The sequence below is a fragment of the Acipenser ruthenus genome, chromosome 2 (genome assembly GCF_902713425.1).
Source record: "Acipenser ruthenus chromosome 2, fAciRut3.2 maternal haplotype, whole genome shotgun sequence".
In the NCBI taxonomy this organism is placed as follows: Eukaryota; Metazoa; Chordata; class Actinopteri; order Acipenseriformes; family Acipenseridae; genus Acipenser; species Acipenser ruthenus.
In genome coordinates, this window is record NC_081190.1 from 19,676,561 (window position 1) to 19,696,172 (window position 19,612).

The 19,612-nt window shown below is 37.6% G+C and overlaps 1 protein-coding gene across 6 annotated transcripts in view; it reads right to left on the minus strand.

Moving 5' to 3' along the window:
* Window positions 1–19,612, minus strand: part of LOC117962676 (rho GTPase-activating protein 24-like) — a 233,612-nt gene that overhangs the window by 18,330 nt on the left and 195,670 nt on the right. For all 6 annotated transcript variants that reach the window (XM_058991189.1, XM_058991195.1, XM_058991191.1 and 3 more), the window contains one exon: window positions 9,782–9,904. In XM_058991189.1, coding sequence (XP_058847172.1) covers window positions 9,782–9,904 — 123 coding nt within the window. The remainder of the gene's footprint in view (window positions 1–9,781; window positions 9,905–19,612) is intronic.

A 19,612-nucleotide genomic window follows, 5' to 3' on the forward strand; every position in this document is an offset into this window, starting at 1 on the left:
TAATCAACACTATATTTAAAAATAAATAAATAAATAAATAAAAGGTAACATTCCCACTCGTGGATCATTTTAATTAACAGTTCTTAAACTATAAATAGCCTGACTAAACTGCAGCCGGGAGTTCATTTTGAAGCGACAGACAAGCAAACCAAGTAGAGAAGGAGAGCAGGCTGGGAGAGGGGAAGAGGGAATGGGCTCGCCCCAGGTTCGGTTGCAGTGAAGTGAAGCTGAAGTGTCTCGTCTCCTGGAGAAAGCCTCAGCTCCTCTCGCAACAAAAAAAGTAAATACATTAGCAAAGATAACCACGTAATAGGCCTCATGTTTATTTAGTTATAAAACGAATGCTGAATAAGATGTCTGTGTTATAAAGTGCCAGCGCAGCTTTTCTTCAGTTCAGATACTGTATCAAAAGGGAGAGACAGAAACAGAAGTTAGACTGAGAAGTTGTTATAGTTTGAACAACACTGGTACTGTATTTACTGTAGAAATATTGCATGAATCACTAGTATAGGGAATCCCTCCCGACCTGTGAGGGCGCTGTGTAAAGGGAACAGAGTGCCCTGGACTGGATGGCCAGACAATTCATTCCCAGGGTTAGGCGGAAGTTGGCCATCTAGAAAGGGTGCGGAGCTACAGTACACTAAATCATCAACCTAGAAGGGAAACGATGTGGCAGCTGCGGATTGGAGGAACAGTTGCAATCGTTAACCAAGGGGTCATTATTGACGGTATATAAGGGGACGTACTGAAGTGATCTGTTCCTTTGTTATGTTTAACACTAACCGGAAGGAGTACCATATTGTGAATCATGAGTGTTTTGTTTGTTTTTGTCGTGTCTAATTGTACTTGTTTGTTATTTAGACGGCTAACAAAATCCGGAGCTGTCGCTACAGGCCAGCACAAAACCCGGCCAACGCTGCACTTTGTTTCTAGATCAATTTTATTTGCACCACAAGCACTACAGCACTCACTTTGGACTGGTGACTGTGTTTGTATATTGTGGGTGTATTAAAGACTGTGTTTATTGTTTTGGGATTGAACTCCTGGGTTAAACTGAGTAGTACACAGCCTTGTGTACTACCATTCATTATTATTTACCGTTTGTGATCAGACTTTGGATTACAAATAAAATACCCTTGCACCTGGATTATCATTGTCATTATCATTTCCATATGAGCACAACAAAGCACAGCATTGCAGTCATACTGTAGGTAATCATGTTCTTTCATCTGACTGACTTTTGGCTCCACAATCTAGAAACCAAGAAGGATGGTTTTGACAGCTTACAAATCAACCCACAATCACACCGTTCAGACTGCTCGAACAACTGGCCTACAAAGATGTCTAATTACTGCTTTTTGCTTTCACAAATCTACAGAATTATCAGCTGTTCAATTAAGAGGTAGCTTCCTTCCTTTGCAACAAAGTCTGAGTTAGACGTCTGTCTTGCTTTGAACAGCACAACTGTTACACTGTACAGCCTGTTGTAATGTTATGTATGACTTACCTCTTCTGAAACTGAAGCATCTCTTAATTTTCCGGTAGGTTGTTTTCTGAATAAAACTGGGGTACATTAGTGCACCAGAAGAGGCACATTTGAGATTCTCAAGCATTACTGAGTCAGGAGATCAGATCATAGTTAAGACACCAGTGGTGCCTAGACCCATCCTTTTCGGGTTGAAGAGAGCAGATTAACATTTGGTGCAAAATAGGTTTTCAAGCAAATTGGCTGATCAGTTCAAAAGCCCCCCCCCCCCCCATAATTAGGAACGTGAAGATGTTCATCTCTTTGGTTTCTTTCAAATGTAGAAGCAACATCAATATTACAAACTCAAAAACGTGATATTTATCTTCATGGAACATCCGCAGAGATTCCTCCAAACAGTTTTTTTCCCTAATAAATACATTTGCAGACTTCGCTTCAAGTACTGTACATTATCCAAAAAGGCATTTGCATAACAACTCCATGAAAAACCAGGATACTCGAATATGAAATAACAGAAAGACTACTTTATATGAAAAAGGTGTTTTTCCACTCAATAAATGACTTCTTAGTTTTAAACGTGAACAGAAGATGTTTAATCCTCAATAGAACACCTTTAAGAAAGCCTTTAATCTTCTTCAGAAGGAGACATCAACTCAGCTCTGATTCCCAGCAAGCGAGGAATGCTTAAGAGGGTTGATGCATTTCCATCAAGATGCTCAGGTAGCTGAAGCGCTCTCTTCAACTGAACTTTTTTTTTGCAGATCTTTTCTTCCTTACTGGTTAGAGGCTCTGGTGTAGCTCATTCGTGCACTGAAAACCGAACGGCTTGGAGGGGCGAAATCCGGCTTGACTTTCACTTGACTTTTAGCAGCTGTCACATGTGGCAGCTTTACAGCAGGCAATTATGAGCCCCTCTGGCAGGCACAGGTGGTGCCAATGTCTTAAGCCTTTGGAGCATTTTTCTGTGTCATGATTGTGTTTTTTCTGATAGGCGGTTTTCCAGCTTCACAATCCAAACGCAACTCCCATTTTTATACTCTAATCAAGAAGTGGAGATCTTAATAGTTTTTACCCTGCATAGAATCAGTGTCTACAGCAAACCTCCCCCCGCTCCTGGCCCCCAAGCACACATTTAACTAAGTACCCTCAGTTCCGAGTCAGCAAACAATATTTTAATCAGCGTTGAGTAAATGATTACAAATAGGCACCTCATTTGGGATGGAAACTGGCATTCCATGTACACTAAGCAGATAGAAGAATGAAACACGTTTAAATGGGGAAGCTTGAGTGTTTTTCCTAACATTTACATGTGTGGGAGTGGGGGCATGTGGCATGATGCCCCGCCCCTGTGCGTATTTTTGTGTTTTATGTTGTATGTGGTGTGTTATTGTTGGTGTGGATATAGTGGTGCATGGGGTATAAATTGGGCTATGTGCTGGGACAAATTAGTTAATGTGCTGGGATTCAAGTGAATGATTAATTAGCAATTGAATCCCAGCACAGCTGTATTGATGCACGGATCACTCACTTGGGGTTGGGTGTTCGGGGAGGTGAGAACGAGTCAGGAGGTAAAGAGAAAAATAATAAATTGCATTTGCTAGTCGTGGTGACTTTAAATCAGCACGTTACTTGTTTTGGGTTTGTCACACCGTGTTTGTTTAGGGTTTGTCTCATCGTGTTTGTTTAGGGTTTGTCTCATCGTGTTTGTTTTGGGTTTGTCTCACCGTGTTTGTTTTGGGTTTGTCTCACTGTGTTTGTTTAGGGTTTGTCTCATCGTGTTTGTTTTGGGTTTGTTTCATCGTGTTTGTTTTGGGTTTGTCTCACCGTGTTTGTTTTGGGTTTGTTTCATCGTGTTTGTTTTGGGTTTGTCTCACCGTGTTTGTTTTGGGTTTGTCTCACCGTGTTTGTTTTGGGTTTGTCTCACCGTGTTTGTTTTGGGTTTGTCTCACCGTGTTTGTTTAGGGTTTGTCTCACCGTGTTTGTTTAGGGTTTGTCTCACCGTGTTTGTTTAGGGTTTGTCTCACCGTGTTTGTTTTGGGTTTGTCTCACCGTGTTTGTTTTGAGTTTGTTTCACCGTGTTTGTTTTGGGTTTGTCTCACCGTGTTTGTTTTGGGTTTGTCTCACCGTGTTTGTTTTGGGTTTGTTTCACCGTGTTTGTTTTGGGTTTGTCTCATCGTGTTTGTTTTGGGTTTGTCTCACCGTGTTTGTTTAGTGTCTGTTTTGGTCACCGTGCCTTTTGTTTTGTGCAGTGTTTGTGTTTTTGTTCAATCTTTTTATTTGTTTATTTATTAATAAACCACACAAGCATCGCATTCACATTCACTCGCAGTACTGTGTGTTCTTCCGGGTCTGACTTCACACCACAAAGCCACCCTTGTCACAGGGCAAAATAGTTCTATCTAGCGTAATCACAACAGGGTCACAATGCCAGAACTTTGGCTACTACCACATTCTCAATATATCCTCTGAAGGAATATTTAAAATTGCAGTGCCCTTTAAGATGCCTAAGATGTATTAGTTGGCTTAAATCTGTCTGTCTGACTAAGTGATAATCTTCAGCACCCTCCTCCACTCAGGCACTGGGAGTATTGACTCTATAAATCTGACCTTTGCAGATTCCTTCTACATTTTCTCCATGTTTTTGAAGACCTATAAATAAGTTTTCCTGCTGGAGCCAGGAGGTTTTAAAAACTAAGTTCTACATTTTTGTTAAACTTAAACTTAAATGATGTTGCCAATAATAATAATAATAATAACATTATATATATATATATATATATATATTATATATATATATATATATATATATATATACACACTGTATATATAATGATGCAATACATTGGGAACGGTGTCAAGATATGAATCATTATAAAAAGAAAAGTGTTGGGCCAAACATTACACAGTCACGGACTGCCAACTAAACGCACTTTGTGTTTATATTGGAAGCAGGAAGACCCTTTCTTGTAATCTTGCTCTTTTACTACATGGTCCTGGGGCCACAATGTATTTTACCCCCTTGAACCTCAGACCCACCCTCCTGTAAAAACGGGATGCAAGACAGATGCATCTGGAAATGAAATGCCACAGTCTAGGGTGAGCAGTACTTTAAAATGTCAATACTCCCTGAGCTGGAGTCAACAAAACAGGTGTATTTGGAACAACTTCCGAATTTAATGAACACTCCACTCAAGCTGCTCATTTTGTAATTGCTCCAAAATCATGATTAATTCCTCTTGCCTAACCCGGGATGTGATTAATTTGATCTAACCCATTAAACAGGTTCATTCTTATGCTAATACATCCAGTTTCCATTTGGTTCCCATTGTGGGCAGATATTGTATAATTGTCCAAACTTTAAAATAAAAAAAAACAGCAAAGGAAAAAATGATACAACAAGAACTGAGTTTTCATGAAGGGGTAGCTTTGAGCATTAAGTGTGACATGCTGAGCATTTCTAGGGTCACTTTTTATACCTGAACATAAACAATATCTTAAGAAAGCATTTGTTAACTACTAGAACATGTAGCATTGAAAAAATCAAGGTACTTCAGCATTGCTCTGCTCCCTGCTGAAAGAAAGAAAGTATTACAGCCCTCGCTTCAACCACATGAAGATTCATGGAGCTGTTTATACCAGCAGTGCTATTTTAATTGTCTCTGATATGATCTAAACATAATGCTCTGGGATATTACAATACAAAAGGGAAACCTTCAATAATTTAGATGGATATTGGTGTCTTAGTAGTCGGGCAGATGGTTTGGATTCATAGCAGATTCATCAGAGTTAACAGTGAAGCTGCAATTACAGGACATAACTGCTGTTGGTGGTGAGTCTCAGAGCATGCAGTGTATACATTATGCATAGACGGGACCCTAGTGTGTACTTTAGCTGGTTCTCAGAGAAGTTTCTCCAGAGCTGTTAGTTTAATACAATCATTTTCACAAGAATTAAACATCACTGCATCAGAGAGATTTTTTTTTTCAATTCATTATTTTAAAATCTCACAAATGAAAACAGACAGACTAATACGACAATAGCTGGGCTGCTAAAATATTAGGCTGTTTTTCTGATCTAGCCATCATAACAGAAAATGGCATATAACCACTTTAGATACAACTAGAATATTTGGTCATGTCCCAATTCGAACCCATTGGTATCAAGTACACTTTAGCCTTCTTTTGTAGCAGCAATATCTTTATACATGCTGCAGAGCTAATCATTTCACGAGTTCTGTCTCTTAGCATCCTTAGGTGTTGCAGGCCCCCCGAGCAATCTTAAAATGATAAGAGGTAGTCCTGCAACAAGTACAGTAATCTGTCATGTAACCGTCCATCATGTAGCCGCCCTAGCCATTTATCTGCCATGCTCAAGCTCTTCAGCAGCGTCACCCACGTGTGCAGTGCCAATGAAAAATGCTACAGGAACGCGAAAGCCAGTTGTGCTTACAATTGAAAAAAAAAATTGGAAATACAAGATTTTGGAATTGGAAAGATCACTATGACAGAGCAACCCAAAGCCAATCTGACTCAACTTTTGCTTGTCCGGTCTTTGATAGCAATGGCAGCTAAAAAGCAAACCTTCAGACAAACCCGCATTCTAGACTTTTTTGCTCCAACACAGTAATGTAAGTACTGTGCATTTCATTTGTATTGTATCTTCCGTTTTCTACTTTTCTGTATTTTTATATTGTTTGAGCAAATGGACACTACTTGCAGTTTTTGTTTCGGAAATGTTTTCTACTGTGTAAGTGTATACAGCTCTAACACCCTGCATCTTTCTAAACAAGGGATTTAGGGGAGCTCCCGAATAAAAGCTGAATCTCAAAACAATAATTGTGTGAATATAGTAATTGTTACAGCTGTGTATAATGGTATTTAAAACAGAATTCATTTATCCAAGTTTTTACACATCTGCTCTTACTCTGGTCATAATAATGCTATTTCTGCTTTGTATGTAATTCCACGACAATATGAAAAGTTAATATAAACATTCAAATTAGTATTTTTCTGTATTTTAGTAGGATGCCTAGCGTAGCTGACATGATGTTTTTCAAGCCTCATTAGAATGGGAGCCCTCTTAAGGACACCCATCTTTCATTGATAACTTGAGAGATTTAAATCAAAGGTGGGAATTTAGTTTGAGAACAGAAGGGAAGCACTTCAGTAAGGATATATTAAGAGCGGTCATGGGCATTGGATAGCGATTGATAAGAATATGATTGCCTCAATTTGCATTCATACCCTACTCAAAGGGTTATGATTCATACAATGTTCTATGTGGACCGCAGCTTCTCTTAGAAATGTTCCTTTAGAGAGAAACAGGATCTCTCATCACCTGGGGGTTCCCAATCCGAAGGGAAGCTCAGATTCCATTCAATGTGATTTGTAAGCCACACCATTCATTTATTGCAGCAGTCTACAATAAAAAAAGATAAAAAGTTTATCTGCCACCCCTCCTCCACCTGTTTTCTCAAAACAAGATCATTTAACACCTTGTTTCAAATGGGAATTCCTTTTCTGCATTTAAAATGTGTTCTTCATACACTTTTTTATTGACTTTTTTTGTTGGTTTCTATTTCACTTTCATATGAGCATTTCCCTCTACCATACCAGTATTTTTTTTTAACAAAACAGGGCCAATTACCTCATCTGTATTGCATAATATCAAGAAACCCACAAATGTATCAAGCTCAATGGTCAGAAAATATGATGCTGTACTAGTTTAGGTTTCTTTCTCAATATTTTAAAATCTCAGTTGTCTGAACTGGCTGTAGCCTCCCTCCAGAAAAACAACAATTTGGTGCTGTGATATTTGTGCTGGGTTTCAACTTCAAAACCTTTGGGCCCAGTGCAGCATGGGAAGAAAGCACTGAGCCGTCACAGCCACCCCTAGACATTTCCCTAGTATTTGCTATATCTAAATTGGCTTTTATATGTTAAGATTCATCTTAAATATAAATCGTCTCAAAAGTTAACAGAAATTCCAACATTAATGAAAAATATGCCTTCTTGTTTTCCCCCAATCTTAACAAATGTCCTTGAGACATATCAAGTTGTGTTCTGTGCTGTTCTTTAATGTTTCTGGTGTTTTTTTTTCTTTTCTTCTTGGTGACTTGTTTTGTTTCACATGGTTTATTTTTTTCCTCCAGTCTTTGCTGAGATTTATCCCCTGAATACAGTCTATCTCCAAAATCTCTGACATTTGTCAGCATGTCCTTGAGTCCCCCCGTGCAGTAAAGCAGAGATTATTGATAATATAAGGGAGAGATCTCCCAAAGAATCTCGGAATGAATCGATCAGAATGTTGTGCTGTTGTACAGTCTGGCTGTGACAACGCATTATAGATGCCTTGAACTGAAACCAGCAAGGCTGCAGACAACATCCTTTCAAATCCCTTGACAAACCCCTGATAGACCACAGCACTCGTGAAGAGGTAACAATAGCCAACAATTGTCATGCTTCATAAGGAATGGCATATAAAAACTGATCTGTTGCAGTCTAGTGAATCTTCTAGTTATATTTATAACTGGTCACTGATTTAGCAGGTGTTCTACTAAGGCTAATATATTGCAGCAATTATTTTAAAGTAATTCTCCTTTGACAAGTAACATTACAGTGCCCCTCTTTCTAAGTATATTTGGGGGCCGCAGTTAACAGACTGTGCTAGTTCTGTTCTGTCTATGAGAATGTGATAGTGGAATGGCAATATGCGGCAAATGGGGCATCCTAACTGGTTCTATGGTGTAAACTGCAGTCTTATACAAGGAAGAACTGTAACATATTGTTACTCATACAAACAAATTGAGAGAATGTGTTTTATTTTATTTTTTCACATATTTTATATTCTATACACTCTGCATGTCAGAAACAGGTGAAAAGTGTCACACTGCTAGAAGAGACATGAGGAGATGTCAGGCTACAGCAAGTGTTAATTAATACAGTAGGGGGGTCTTTTGAGGTCTCAAAGTTAACAGGTGTGAAAAAAAACACAACACAGAAAAGCATGAGCAGTTTTTTTGTTTGTTTCAATGTATTACAAATATGTTTAGTGTTTTCTATACACTGTGAAGTCCCAAAAAATTCATAATTCTACTCACTAAATATAAGCACTTTCCAATTACTGTCATAAAGGCAGACAGAACTCACAACACACAAGAGATACCGTCAAGCTTCCATCCATCTTTTATTCCAGTACTTGGCCAACAAACGCTATTTTAAACAAAGGAAATCAGGCAACTGGCCAGTGCACTTGGCACCGCCACCATAAGCCTGGGCTACCCTAAAATGAGACAGGACCACTCATCCCATCTTCAAGTTCTACGTTGCCAAACATACTGCAAAATGTAAGCCAATCGCATTTGTTGCATTTCCACTAGTCTCAGTCTTGTCTGTGATTCCATGCTTTTTTGGAATAAAACTAAGGATGAAAAATCTGGGCATGGATAAGGTCAGAATGAATGGGAGACAGCAGGGTGGCTGCATTGTAAACCAGACATAGAGCAAGCAGCCCTTGAATGACAACAAAGTGTGTCTGTGAAAACAAAAATCTCCTCTTAAAATGTATATTGGTCTCCGTTTACCTTTTTAAGGAATGCTGGCCTCTTTCAGCAATGCCCAGTTGTTTGGTATGCAATGATTATTAGAAACAGAAACAATATGAAGTTATTTTCAATATAATACTATCAATAATCATTCAACAAAAGAAATCAACAGCAAGACTACTCTCCGGTTTCTTAAGCTAATTCGCTTGAATAGACTCAAACAGGATTCACAATTTTGGAAAACTCTCATTATAATGAATTTGGGCTTGTTTGAAAAAAAGCCATTGAGTAATCAGCGTATTATTAAAATGTAATATAAAAAAATAATAAAAAAAATGTGTTCACTCAAGTCTAAAAACACCCTGATTCCATTGAAAGGTTTAATAAAAAATATTTATTGATCGAATGGCAGCACTGAAGAGTTGAATGGGACATTGACAATAAAATACAATTCTTCTGATATGTCTTTATTGTCACAGATAAAATCTGAAGCTTTCTTTGCCACTCTCAGAAGTTTCCTGCAGCAACGTTTACCTGCTTGGGGAATAGTGAATGAAAGCTGAACATTCAATTGATATATTTTACTATAAGATTAGGGCATGTGGGATAGCTACTGTAGCTGCTACTAAAAGTATGTCTAATACGTGAATGAGAGAAGAATCAAGAATATCTTTATCTGCCTCCATCCAAATTAGGGTGTAAAATAAATCTGAATTGAATACCTTTAGAAAAGAAATGAACTAATAACTGACCTCCACCAAACGGGGCCCATATGACTCTGCGAATGGTCTTTACCCAATCCTCCATGTCATTCTGGGTGCTGGCCATAAGAAGGTATGTTTCATGATTGGATGTCATCCGCTCCCGATCTCCACCTGAGGAACAAAGAGAATGAAAACTCAGATCACTTAGACAGTCATGACAGATCATAAGATGTGCTCATAAACCTTACTCAGCCAATCAGATTCTGAGATCACTAGTCATTATCCCACTGGTAGCACTTTTACCACATTGGAGGCTTAGTTAATTTGATCACTAATCAGATCCCATCATTTGGATTGTTGGATCAAAACAAAATAATTCTGGAGTATAAACATAACTGGAAACATACCAGCTTATACAGGGGCTGTGTGCGGGGGAGTCGGGGACAGCTGAGCAATGTGATAAGGAAATGGCTTTATGTTCATACACAACCAAACAAAACAAAATACTACACAAAAAAGAACTGCACTGCATGAAAGCCTCTGCGCTGGAGAACAAGGAAGTCAGTGTGGCCCCATGCTAATCCATAATCTTAGGCAGACATCTATGAGGCTTTCAGATGACAGATTGCACACAATGAGAGAGGGAGCTGAAAAAGAAACATGGCGCACAACAGTCCAGTCGGCGGAAAAGTTCCTTTTGTCAGGAAGTTTGGCCAGCGAGCAAAACCTTTGCCGAATAGCAGGCCACACCCCCTCATTATTCAGGCAATTAATACCTGGACAATAGGAACTAATCTGAAGCCTATCGTCCAAACCGGACTGAAAGTTTCTTGTATTTGCAGCTGTACATAGTATTAAAAAAAACTGAAAAAAACAGGACATAACAAATGCAGCTTCAGTACAGTAGATTGCTTTAAATTGATACTGGGGCTTTTACATAATGTATGTACTGTAGCCACATCCAAATGAAATGTTGTTTTTATCTATACCTAAAAACAGCCTTAATATTACAGAAGGGCGTTGGGGGTAGATTTCTGTCAGCAGTAAATACATGAAACCTTACATGAAACCTTTACATACTGTAAAATGTTTTGAAACACATGAATGGAAGCAGTATGATTTACAGTTTCTTGAAACTGTACATTTAATCTGAAAAACACAGATGGGTTGTTTTCAACGCAGAGGTTCAAAGAAATAATGTGATTGATAGTTTTCTTTGAAACTGATACCGAGATGAACTAAACTATGCATGGTGCCAGTCCAAGGTATTATGGATGATGCTATTTCTGACCCTCACAGTTAAACAAACAACCTTGAATGCTGGAGTTTCTATAACAGTTGCTGTGGCATCCTCAGGAATTTAAATTTGACAGACAAGTGGGCAGACAGATTTTAATCTGTCTTCTTCAAAGCATCTTCAATTTTAGCCTCAGCTATCTGCATTTCTGTTTGTATTCATCATAATATGGTGCTAATTCGTTTAAAAAGCCCTAAACCGTCTGAACATTTTTTTTAATTAAAATAACACTTAATTTTCCTAAACCATGTATATATAGTATGATCTATTTAATTGAATTCCTTAAATACTGTATTGGCCAAATGTTTAGCTGGATGTACCGGATTTAGCTAAAACAAAATGCTGGTAAAACAAATACATCTCATCGACTTTCCTAAGTAAGCCACAATTATACAGACAGTGCTTACATGAAGAATACCTTTGGCCCTCAGGTGAGTTGTAATATATATGCTTTTCAACAAGAAAGGTATTCAAGCATCACATAAGTCTCTGTACTGTACTTGCTATCAACAAATACTCATTAAACGATTTTTCATTACACTATAAAAAAATGTAGCTGACAGAATACTTTGAAAAACAGAGAAAGTGGAGTAGCAGATGATCAGAAGTCTAGACGATATTTTGACTGTATGACTGAAAATCAAATCTACTACACCTTTGTGGCAACTCCCAGCTGTTCTGTTCAATCAACTTGCAGTGCTTCAGAACAGGTCTTGTTACATTTATACACAGCATTCTGCTTATTTTAGTAAATAACTGTATCGTGAAAGCCTATGATGACATGGGAAATAGAAACTTGCTGATATACAGCACTGTCATCGACACCGCACTGTGTTCTAACAGTTCCCACACACTTATATTATGACTTTCCCACAGTAATATGCCTGCTAAATGAAGCAATGTTCTATAAAATAAAGACATTTTTTACAAAATCACATTGTTCAATGTTCTTTGATTCTTAACCATATGCTTTCTTCACTCTGAATGTTAATTAAAAAAAATAAAAAATTGTTAAAAGTTTACAAAACTTTGGGGGCTCCCGAGTGGCGCATCCAGTAAAGGCGCTCCATGTGGAGTACAGGATGTGCCCTATAGTCTGGACGTCTCGAGTTCGAGTCCACGCTATTCCTTTGCCGACCGAGGATGGGAGCTTCCAGGGGACAGCGCTCAATTGGCCGAGCGCCGCCCGGGGGGAGGGAGGGAGGGTTAGGTCGGCCAGGGTGTCCTCGGCTCACCGCGCACCAGCGACCCCTGTAGTTTGGCCGGGCACCTGCGGGCTTGCCTGTAAGCTGCCCGAGAGCTGCATTGTCCTCCGACGCTGTAGCTCTTGGGTGGCTGCATGGTGAGTCCGCAGTGTGAAAAAAAGCGGTAGGCTGACGGCACACGCTTCGGAGGACAGCGTGTGTTCGTCTTCGCCCTCCCGAGTCAGCGCTGGGGTGGTAGCAGTGAGCTGAGCCTAAAAATAAATTGGCCATTCCAAATTGGGGAGAAAATAATAAAAAAAAGAATAATTGGCAACGACTAAATTTTAAAAAAATAATAATAATAAAAAAAAGTTTGCAAAACTTTGATTTCATTCACACACACGGAAGTAGCTTGTTTCTCATTCTGTAAGAATTTTCACCCTTTCAAAAAATTAGGAGTAAATCAGACTTTTAAAATATGTGCCACCACTGTTTCTTTAAGAGCTGGATTGAAAACACTGCTGCCCAGCAGAGATGCCTTTTTCTTTGAGAATAGCAACATCCATCTTCTAGAAATCATTAACCTTCCTTGGAAACACGATGACTGACTGAGGCTCTGGTTCCTATTGGAAAGCTTTCACAGTCAGGCTGTTATTTGTAATCTTCATGAACTCCTTCTGTCAAATTAAAAACCAGACATAACAGCAACTGCCCTTATTATACCACTAACATTTTTCTTTCACACAAGGTGTAACTTCATTTTTACAGTAATGGTTAAACATAATTTTATACTTAACTACTGTATTGCAGTTTGATGTCACACTCTGTTACCGTCTACTGAAGAGCAATTTAATAGCCTGAATAAGAAAGCAGCATTTTCAATCATTGTAAAAGTACATTCAAAAGAATTGCTTATTTTTTACAGGAGATTTTAACAGTGATCATTTCTGACTGACTGAATGTTCTGGTTGATGCTTTCTGTGTTTTATCTCCTGGGTTATTAAGCTTACAAGACTAAATATAAAATAACATTTTATTACTGTGAATATATTAGTTGATAAGGGAAGGTGATACAGCACAAGGATTTTATATCTCTCTTGCGTATTGCTTGATTTGCTACTAAATTAAAGTTTGCCATGCAGTTTTTGTCAACATTCTTTTTCCCTTAAGCACAGTCCTTCTTCATGTACAGCTGCTGTAAAAATAGATTGATGTTCTGAAATAATTTATTGGGATAATATGAGTTTTGATGGATTTTCATTAACACCAATACGTCAATGTGAAACTTGCTTGTTAGCATGGAGAGTGCAACATATTTTTTTTATTGAGATATTAATTACAGTCAGTTATTTGTTACAGTCAGTTACAACACCCCATCTCACATCAAAAAAAAAACCTATCCTAAGATAATACAGCCATGCAAATATGTTTTTGTATAAACTAATCGAAGACAACACAATTCCTTTTATTTATTCATTTAACAGTGATATCTTAAGCAATAGAACCCCAATCGGATGGAATTATTGTAGAAGAACATGCATGGAAGGCACAGTTCAGGCACTGACAGAACTGCCAAAGTCATGCACAGTAACCAGGGTTTACTGCAATAATACATCACTACAGTTTTCCCCTTTACCTTTTATCAAGAGAAAATGGACTCTGGGCTTTGGAGTATTCTGTCACAGACCAATCTGCCCTTTTACTTTTGCCTTTGCTGGGTCCAAAAACTATTTTAACATTTGTGGTTATGAATGGTAATTACAGAATACAGATTCTCTCTGTCCTCTGTCCATAGCTACTGAAAATGGATATTTGAAAGCTGATGAAAATTCGGAGGTTTATAATTACGTTTACCCTTGAAAATATATTTCTACCTAATTATTTGCATGTAGTTTGAGTATTTTAGAGGAACTAAAATAGGGCAGCAGTGTGGAGTAGTGGTTAGGGCTCTGGACTCTTGACCGGAGGGTTGTGGGTTCAATCCCCAGTGGGGGACACTGCTGTTGTACCCTTGAGCAAGGTACTTTACCTAGATTGCTCCAGTAAAAACCCAACTGTATAAATGGGTAATTGTATGTAAAAATAATGTGATATCTGTATAATGTGAAATAATGTATAATGTGATATGTTGTAACAATTGTAAGTCGCCCTGGATAAGGGCGTCTGCTAAGAAATAAATAATAATAATAATAACTAGCAAATTATGCTTTTCTGATGCATCTTAAATTCTGTAATTATGTTAGGTATTCACTGATGTGCCACAGTGTCATAAAACTGATTAATGATCGCCCTGACGGGAGTAGCAAGTTACTGTCCTAATTAGAGTCGCAATCTCAATCTTTGTTGCACAAAGCATTCTCAAGGAGGTGCTAAGCATGTAAAATGAAGGACCTGAACTGGGAACTGTGCATTATATTATTACAATAAATGTACCTGCACCAAACCCTGTAACATAAGTAAATAATAAACACTGCATGTAATGGCTAATGCTTCTACTGTAGCTAAAGTCAATATCGCCCTTTAATAGTCTGTAGACAGGATGGCTTCTTCCTTCAGAGCACTCAATACTTTGTTTTCAAAGTAAGCATGTAAATAATAATTTTATAAATGGAGACTGTGTAGATGTAGACAGTAAATACACTTCTAAGACATTAAAACCAGGCAGGGCAGATTAGGAGCCAAGCTATTTCAAGATGTTGTTTCTGACTTAAATACAGGTTTAAAAACATGTCATCATCAATATATTTTTTGTAACCATTAGATACAGCAGTAGTGTACACATGGCAAATGCAGTCTATTTTCCATATTCCTTGATAGCAAATGTTTTTTTCAAAATCTGAATCATATCTCATACCGGTGCTTATTTGTATGTTAAATAATTCCACACTTAAGTATGTCATAAATATGATCAAACCATTTAAAACAATCCTTACTGCGAGGTTTAGTTGCTTAGTAAAATAGTCTTGTCAATCACATAGTTGAAGGATTGAAAACACAACCAGTTACTATGCAAAAGCAAGTGCCTCTGTTACAGTTGATCAAAACATTGCTTACAACTCACCTTTTATTATACTATTACTTTATCAAAGGTCTGCAAACCCAAAACAGCATTCCGATGGCATGCTATACTGACCCTCTGCAGGCACTCAAGGAGCTGTCACATGAGGTATCAGCTGAATGACCACGGGAAGTCCTTTTTTCATGAGAGCAAACTCGTTACAAAATCACATGCCACTTCTCAGGTTAAAATTCCAGCACCAGCTGCTAGACAATGGGATTAGAGAGCATTCAAGCCCCTCCTCTCCTGACAGTAGGGAGTCAGCACAACAATGCAAAAGTCACCCACAGAAGCCTGCAGCTCGCCACATGTGCACCGGTGTTAAATGATACCTTCAATTAATGTTGCTTACAAGCTAAAAGCTTAACTCCCCCCCCTTCCCCCGTACTCCACCCCGCCTCCTGGGAATTCAGCTAGGAACACAGACAATATCCAGAGAGGAGGGATATGGTACCAGTTAGGGATAAATGACCTAAATAGGGAAGCTGGTTTAGGATATGTAAATGTAAGTTTATGACAGGGTTATTTACAAGCTATTTAGCTTACTTAGGACTGAATTGTATGTTCATTAGAGATAAGCTTCATACAGGACCCCTAGACAGTAACTTGTGGCTACCATGAAATCAACATCCCCCCCCCCCGCTGATGTTCTGAACCCCAATGAGAAATACAGAAGACAATGTGTACAAATGGGGAAGTGCTATAAATCAAACTACCGTGTCTCTTGTACAATATACATGTCTATAACCTTGATATGTAATGGATGAGCAGTGTACTGTAAATAAACTATTCCTCTCTCTCTCTCGATATATATATATATATATATATATATATATATATAGTATTTTTTATTGCAGGATACAGTGTTTATGAAACGTAGTGTTTGATATTCATGAAACTGTTCTAGACTGCTGCTGGCTTCTTTAAAAGCAGTTTCATGAATATCAGACTATATTTTATTCATGAAAAACTTAAATAAAAAGACTGGATCTTCCACAGTTGTCCAAGATAAATAAGCAAAAGTACACAACAAAATAGGTTATAGATTTGTGAAAAGGCACCATAATCAAATACATTTGCGTTAAGTTTAAGGCCCTTCTTCCAAATGAGAGTATTGGTTATTTTTACCCATTGATTTATGGCCATCTGAGCCAGACAGAAATATCTAACTACCGGAGCTTCAATGCTACCTTTTCTATTAAGAGAGGTAGGATATCCTGACAAAATGGGTTTGATTAAAATTCCTGTATACTTTTTCCTTAGATGCTTACAGCAGCAACATAACTTTTTTCCTGGTTAACTTGTCAGTTTCATTGTTGCTAATTATCCAAGTGCTATAAAAACATTTCCTTTGAAAATTATAATTGTGTTAATACATGATCTATTATAAAGAATATGTAAAAAGTACCAGGGGGACACATGATTCTGAAATGAATGCTTTTAATGTACATGGTAACAAGTGTACATTAAAAGCATTCATTTCAGAATCATGTGTCACCTGGTACTTTTTACATAAAATTATATTTTCCTTTCATACATAAAATGAAAATACTTTCCAAATATTCAACCGAAGAACATTTATTTAAAGGGGATAATGTAAACACAAGACAACGAAACCCTTTTAAGAAACCAGTGCAGGCACTCTGCAGGCACATACATCGGGTCCTCACAATCCCCAAAACATCTATTAAATCATGACAGGTTAATCCAGCAAAAAAAGTAATAGATCAATCACCTACCATGAAGAGTATGTTTAATTTTGACTTTAGAAACATTAACAACATTTGTAAATTGTTTCAAATACAACTGTTACAATAACGTTAGGAAATTATTTTTCAAACTCATCTGTTATTATAACGTTGCAATCAAATGGTGCTTAACCAGTTTTTACTTTGGGGAGTAGTCTGCTATGTGTATCGATATATCATAAAGAATACATTTTACTGTACACCCCAACGTAACTTCTGACTGCTCGAGTCTCTAGTCTCGGATACGGTGTAAAGTGATGATGTCATGCTTTTGACTGCTTCAGGTAAGACAGTGAATGAGTGAATGTAGGTAAAAAAAAATAATCATATAAAATCAAAAGTTTATCAGATTTGAGCCAAATGCAATCCCCAGTCTATAGGAGTCTGGGAGTGTATAACAAACGTTTGGTGAAGATTGCTGTAAAATGAAGGCAGTTATGGTGTTCACTCTGTATACTGTGTCATTTAGGAAATCATTTAGTCAATGTTTTAGAAAGCAGATGGTAACAGTTGAAAGGCAGGTTCACTATGATTTTCAACCCACAGAGTATTTCAGCAGGAATCCAAAGCCTAGCAGAGATGATTTAGTTCCAGTAGGCCTATACAAGATAGAAAAAAAAATAATAACCTCACATACTGTACATAAAAAAGGATCAAATCCATTTTTTAAAGTTGAACACAAAGCCAAATTATAAAAATAACTGACCCTTCATTAAATCCCTGAACTTTACAAAATGCTACATTTCACTTTTTTGTTGTTGTTGGTTTACAGTAATATACTTGGTAATTGGTGTTTTCATGTGATTTCTGAAAATAACATTATACAGCAACCGTAAGTGTCTAATGCTACAATCTGCAATGAAAGAGGAGGTTAGGGGTTATGTAATTCACAAACATGGTTACAACTGAAACAAATTTATTCGTGGAAGTGCATTTCTATTGTTACCAGGTAACAAGCCAATGTAGTCTTGTAGGGTTCAGACATAGGACATAACAGCTATATATTGGCTGGGCCTTTGAATCTGGTCTCACCCCGGAAGGGCTAGGGAACATTAATGAGGAAGTGTTTCACACTGCAACTTCCCTTGAAGAGGACCCACGTTTCCAAAGCTAGCCACCCAGACTTCCCAGGGCTTTAAACTTACCACTTTTTCAGTCAGATGCAGTAAGTTTATAACAAGTAAGGTAAAGTGAGTTATTCTACAGCGCAGGGATTTACAGCCCTATAGCTCGTCTGTCACACACACGCTTTTTCAAATCTAATTTCTGTGGGTGCTGGAAAGGTCAGGCTGTCTTTGCTGTTTTAGAAATAATTTAATATGAAATGCCTGACGAGAACAGAAAATGTTAGAAACTCTTCCATCATTTTGCCTTAAGGGATGAGTAAGGTGATATGATGAATGATAACTCCATTATATATTTTCTTACAAAAGTTAAGGTCTGATACTGCACATTATCCACATTAAACATTTTTTGGTATATTTTATTGTACAAATCTGTATTATTATTATTTATTTCTTAGCAGACGCCCTTATCCAGGGCGACTTACAATTGTTACAAGATATCACATTATTTTTACATACAATTGCATTATTTTTTTTTACACATTATTTTTACATACAATTACCCATTTATACAGTTGGGTTTTTACTGGAGCAATCTAGGTAAAGTACCTTGCTCAAGGGTACAACAGCAGTGTCCCCACCTGGGACTGAACCCACAACCCTCTGGTCAAGAGTCCAGAGCCCTAACCACTACTCCACACAGCTGCCCAATAAATATGGATCTATAAATACAGTACAGTGTTAAATACAGTATTGAATACGCATCTGCTTTCATAATAGGCTGAGAGAAGTCAGCAAGTTCACCTACACAGTAGTGAGTGAGTGTGAAAACAAGCAATGTGAAAATAAATTCTGTTTGTCATCTGGTGGCAAGGTTTAAATGTTTATGGCAGGTCAGTATCTATAAATCCCAAGCTTTCTTACGGTATAATAATTGAACTATTTGATCATTTATGCTGCTAATGAAATCCTGAAAATGTATTGCCTACAATTGTATTTCCCTGGTGGGTTTGATGCGACTTGCAGGCTACTGTATTGTTAATGCAATCAGCCTAAAGAAACTGTCTAAGTGCTGACATGCGTAGATAAAGTGGAAGTTTATTATTTTCTAACTAAAATAATTGTAGGTCTCCAAGTCTGATAATGTACACATGACTGAGTAGAAAAAAAGGCTTGGTTTCATTTAAAATGTAATCTTTCTGTTTCCACTGTGTATTCACTTATCGAAGCGGATTGATTTTCGAACTAACTTGGAAATATCATTAGGCAGTCAGCTGGGAAGGCGCACAGGAATTTAATATACTTTAATATACTTTTCTTGAGATTGGTGGTGCTATTTTGCTTCTGGGTGGTTATTTTTCACAGACAGCATACTTTAAGGCAGCTGTAAGAGAACAGTTGTATTGGAGACTGGTGAATCTGAAGTGCAAGAACCAAATATGAGACCCTTCACATTTCTAAAGTGAAATAAATTGTTTACAGAGTAAAACAAATATTTAGTATTATGCTCTCATACTTACAAGGTAAT